The sequence below is a fragment of the Nematocida displodere genome (assembly GCF_001642395.1).
Source record: "Nematocida displodere strain JUm2807 chromosome Unknown 31, whole genome shotgun sequence".
NCBI lineage: Eukaryota > Fungi > Microsporidia > Nematocida > Nematocida displodere.
Genome location: NW_027138143.1, coordinates 1 through 5,051, shown reverse-complemented (window position 1 = coordinate 5,051; position 5,051 = coordinate 1). Strand labels below are relative to the sequence as shown.

Genomic DNA, 5,051 nt, shown 5'->3' with positions numbered 1-5,051 from the left:
GACACTCTTATAATAAGGTCGAGTGGGCCATTTGATCTTGCGGTGCTGGAGAAGACACTGAGTTCTTTTGGCACAATCAATGCATATGCGCTAGATCTAGAAAATCTCGAGGATTACAAGAACATGCCCAAACAAGGTTTTGGGGGGTTATATAGAGGGCTTTCAGATAGTTTTGACGCACTAGAAGACACACTAACACCAACCCGAACACCCAAGTGTATTCTCAATGTCAAGGTGCTCACTATATACGCCACCCCGAAAACAACCATTGAGTGGCTCCAGGAACGGGTGGATCTGTCAGAGTCTCCGATAAAGCTGGCAATCCACTGCATGGCAGACTTTGGCAATCTTGACGTGCTGGATGGGTTTGATGCTGCAGGTGTTAACTGGCTAGCGCTTTATGACATCGACAACCTTGCTACCCTGGACTGCAAGTTACTGCGAGAAGGTCCTTTGCCAGGCGTGCTAGAGTTAGATAGTGACAACCTGCCGACTCCAAAGATGCCAGAACAGGTCATCCGGCACATAACAAGCAAGCATTGGGAGATGTTAGGAATATCTGTGTCTGTGTGGGAAGAATTGATAAAACTAAGTGAGGAGTATAACCGCATTATCACTACAGACGTGTTGAGAGTTTACTTGCCATCCGATGGCAGCCTACCAACCTCGCCAGTGGTGATCGGGGGACCAATCATAACAGGCACTCTCTCGATCCTTTTCCCCAGCACCAAGCAAACAGTAACCCGTCAGGAGATAACTGACATGTTCGACTGGGCAAGCAGATCCTTTGGAGAGCTGGAGAACCTTAGCGTTGACACAAAACCAGGTGCAATAGACGAAACAGCCTTAGTTAGGAGCAATCAGTTTGTGATCACAACCGCCCCTATTGCAATGTGTGTTCGGGTTAATGGCGTTAAGTGTTTGGTTTCTCGAGCACCGAGACAGTGGTAACAAGTTGATTCGGGTACGCCACAACCACTCCTTATAGTGTGTTGCACTCTAAGAACACAAACACCTCCCCGACCAATAGTGCTCCTCCCGGGAATATACTTCTGGGCTTAGTGGGGTCTAAAGAATAAACCATCTATCTGGGCATAGTTGTTGTAATGTGCCGGGAGCAAATGTTGTGGTGGTGTAGGGATACTACCAAATTAAAATTTTAACTAACCCAGAATGGGCCCAAAGACTGTTAGGTATTTCAGGAAAGCATGCAAAAAGCTGCTAGGATGCCAATTGACATGGTTAGGAGTGTTTTGCATGGCTGTTGGTTGTGCAGACAAAGTCCCTGTGCCAGGGTACATCACATCGCCCTACACCAAACAAACGATAAAGTTCTTTAAAAAGAGCGGGTCTGATGGCCGGGTCAATAGGTTAGAAATTGTTGAAATAGACGGAGAGAGACGCCTGCTAAAGAAGCAGACTCAATCTTTCACTATTGCTCTAGACAAGTACACTCTCAAAAACATTCCCAAGAAGTTGGCACAGGGCATTGAGTTTAGGACACTGGCAATAGAATCAACTGCACACTTTGACCCAGCAGTTCTGGAGAAGATACTGAGTGCATTTGGCACCATCAATGCAGATAAGCTAGAGCTGTCCAATCTAGCGATTAATAAGGTTACTGCCCGAACTAACCCGAACACTAATACCAATGATGCGAACATATTTCAGCGGTGCCTTCAGGCTCTGTGGGGAATGTGTAGGAGGGTTTTCGAGTTAGTATTCAGGTTAGTAAATGGCGTGCCACCAAAGTGCACTGTCAATGTCAAGGACCTCGGGATATACTCCACCCCGAACACAAGCATTGAGTGGCTCCAGGAACGGGTGGATCTGCCAGGGTCTCCAATAGAGTTGGTAATCCACTGCATGCCCGACTTTGGCAATCTTGAGGTGCTGGATGGGTTCAATGCCGCGGAAATTTCCAGGCTGGATCTTTTTGGCATCGACGAGCTTGGCAGTCTGGACTGCAAACTGCTGCGAGAAGGGCCTTTGCCAGACGTACTGGTGTTGAAGAGCGACAAGCCAGTAACCCTAGATATCCCCGAACAGATCATTAGGAAGATAGCAAGTAACCAGTGGACGGGGTTGGGTCTATCCATGTGTGTGTGGGAAGAGTTGGCGAAGTTGTGTGGCCAGTATAACAGTCCTATCACCGCAGACGGGTTGAGGGTTTACTTAGCACCAGACTGCAGCCTATCGTTTCCAGTGGTGAAAAGGAACCAGATCAGCGCCGGCAGCCTTTCTATCATATTCCACAACAGCCAACTCTTGGTCACATACCAGGAGATAACTGTCGCGCTTGGGTGGGCAAGCAGATACTTTGGAGGCCTGGGGAAACTTGTCATCTTGACAGAACCAGATGCAGTAGACGAAGAAGACTTAATTGAACACAGTTACTTTGTGATCTCAAGCACCCCCGCTATTGCACATGTTTGGATTAATGATGTTGTGTGTTCGGTATACCAGCGCAAAAAACACCAGCCAAGATGCTCGGGTAGCTCAAACACCTCTTTTTACTAGAGGGTGTATAGATCAAAGCGTTTCTCAAACTAACCCGACACAAATGGGACCAACAACAGCCTCAACCCATACAAAGAAGTGTGGTGTATGGGCGGTGGCCTGTTCAAGATATGCTCGAACTGCTCCCCAAGCTAATAAAACTTTTATTCGTGTTCAGTCTCTCACCCACTTACCCACACCCAGACTCTTTCTTTTTATTTTTTGTGTAAGTGTTGGAATAATATCCAAGGTAACATCAATTGATCTAAACCGAAATTGATATTTAATAATTGCTAAATATTTTACTATAAATATCTGAACGAATTAATAAATATTCTTATGCAATATCCTAAACACCCAACTACCAATAGTAAGACTTACAAGTGGAAGTCAAGCACCCATTCCCCCTAGACCACCAAGAGGTAAGGATGTTTGGCGTGGGGTGGGGTGGTGTAATGAAGTGTCTTCAAAAGGCGTTGCCATTCGGCAAACAATAGGTTGTGTGCCACCACCATAACAGAACCAAATACCTTAAAAGAGTGAGCCCTGGCAAGTATACCACCGGCTTTGCATAGGTGTTCAGATCTGAGATGGAAGCAAGCGGATGTTTTTGTTTTGGATTTTCGATGCATCTCAACCCGAACACTATTCTCGGGTGTGTAGCAGTCTAACCCGAACATGCATGAACAATCACAGATCTTTTGCTGATTGGTGTCCCGAACTAACCCATGCCACAGCACCGAACATACACCCGAACTATGCTACAGTACCGGCACTCCTCCTAGGCAGATTGGGTGTGTGGTTGATCTTTTGCCAGGGAAGCAAAGCAGCCTGGTAAGCCGCATAGACATCACATTTTAAACACGAGGTGGTGAACTATAAACAGCCACCAAAGCCCGGCCTAAGGGTGTAAGCTTGTGCTTGGACAGATTAACACTAGAAGACACTCCAGAGAGGCTACATTCAGCAGTTGTGTTGTGTTGTGTTTTGATGGTTGTTTGTACACTGCTCTATTGCTCCACACAACCAGATCCCCTGCTCTGTCGGGCCACTCTTACTTGCTGCGGCCCAAACTACCTTTTTTCGGCCGAACTAGCACGCCCCGTGATATACTCGCTGTGTATGAAACAACCAACCAGCGCCAATCGCACCTATTTAAATTATTTTTTCACTAACCCGAGATGAAATCAAAGATAGTCCGGTCTTTCAAGAAAGTCATTGGAAAGGTCTTAGGAAAAGTCATTGGAGAGGTCTTTGGAAAGGCACTGAGGTGCCACCTGTTATGTTTAATTGTGCTGTGCGTGATTGTGGGCTGTGCAGACGAAGTCTCTGAGCCAGAGTACATTACGTCGCCATACACTGAGAAAACGATAGCGTTCTTTGAGAAAAGCAGTTCTGAATATTGCCCCAATGTGTTAAAAACTGTTGAAATAGACGGAAAAAGATGCCTTCTAAAGGACCAAACCCAAACCATACGAATCAGCCTCGATAAATACACCCTCAAACACATTCCCAAGAACTTGGTAAAGGGCATTGTGTTTAACGGGCTTACAATAGACTCAAATGGTTCATTTGATCCTGCAGTGCTGAAGAAGATATTGAGTGCGTTTGGCACAATCAATGCAGACGTCTTAGCATTGAAAAAACTAGAGATTTGGGTTAGTTCGTATAATGACGAACACCCCCGAACATTAGCACAAACACCAACCCGAACACCCAAGTGTATTCTCAATGTCAAGGTGCTCACTATATACGCCACCCCGAAAACAACCATTGAGTGGCTCCAGGAACGGGTGGATCTGTCACTGTCTCGAATAAACTTGCTAATCGACTGCATGGCAGACTTTGGCAATCTTGAGGTGCTGGATGGGTTCAATGCCGAGGAGATCACCTCACTAATGCTTTATGGTATTGACAAACTTGAGGGCCTGGACTGCAGCCTGTTCCGAGAAGGTCCCTTACCCGATGAGCTATTCCTATGGGACAGCACCTATGGGACACCTCCAAAGATCTCGGAACAGATCATTCAGAACATGTTGGCCAAGGAGTGGGTGAGGTTAAGAATGCCCGTGGAGCTCTGGGTAGAGTTAATGAAACCAAGTGAACAGCCCGAACGCCTTACTGCGGGCAAATTGTGGATTTACTTGGCCCCCTATCAAACCCAAACACTAATTCGAACAATCGGAATGAACCTGGCGTGGGTTAAGGATCTTACACTTGACTTCGGGAAAGATGACACCATGCTAACAAGCACCGCTCTAGAACAGACTCTTGACTGGATAAGCAGGAATTTTTCGGGTCTGGAAGAGCTTAGTGTTAATGGTTTGACTACACCTACACTAATAGAGTTTGTCAGAACCCACACCTTTGGCATCACAACCAACCCAACCCTCAAACGCATTGAGGTGTTTGATGTTGAGTGCATGCACATCAGAGATGAATCAAACATTGTGTGCTTCTCTCTCGAAGCCTGGGAGCTTTTCGGGAGTGGCAAACTGGGTGATGAACTGGCTAACTCCCAGACTGACCTGAGCCAGCTTTCACCCGAACAG

The 5,051-nt window shown here is 46.5% G+C and overlaps 3 protein-coding genes across 3 annotated transcripts; all 3 read left to right on the top strand.

Annotated features, from left to right (window-relative positions):
- Positions 1–951, top strand: NEDG_02263 (uncharacterized protein; the record flags this gene model as incomplete). Its single annotated transcript, XM_067689681.1, has 1 exon — positions 1–951. A coding segment is annotated over one exon (951 nt), but the record flags the coding sequence as incomplete, so codon positions are not given.
- Positions 952–1,173: 222 nt separating this feature from the next.
- NEDG_02262 (uncharacterized protein) lies at positions 1,174–2,520 on the top strand (the record flags this gene model as incomplete). The annotated part of the gene is made up of 1 exon (XM_067689680.1): positions 1,174–2,520. One exon carries the CDS (start codon positions 1,174–1,176, stop codon positions 2,518–2,520), a length of 1,347 nt encoding a protein of 448 aa, XP_067544747.1.
- A 1,160-nt stretch (positions 2,521–3,680) lies between these two features.
- On the top strand, positions 3,681–5,051 carry NEDG_02261 (uncharacterized protein; the record flags this gene model as incomplete). The annotated part of the gene is made up of 1 exon (XM_067689679.1): positions 3,681–5,051. A coding segment is annotated over one exon (1,371 nt), but the record flags the coding sequence as incomplete, so codon positions are not given.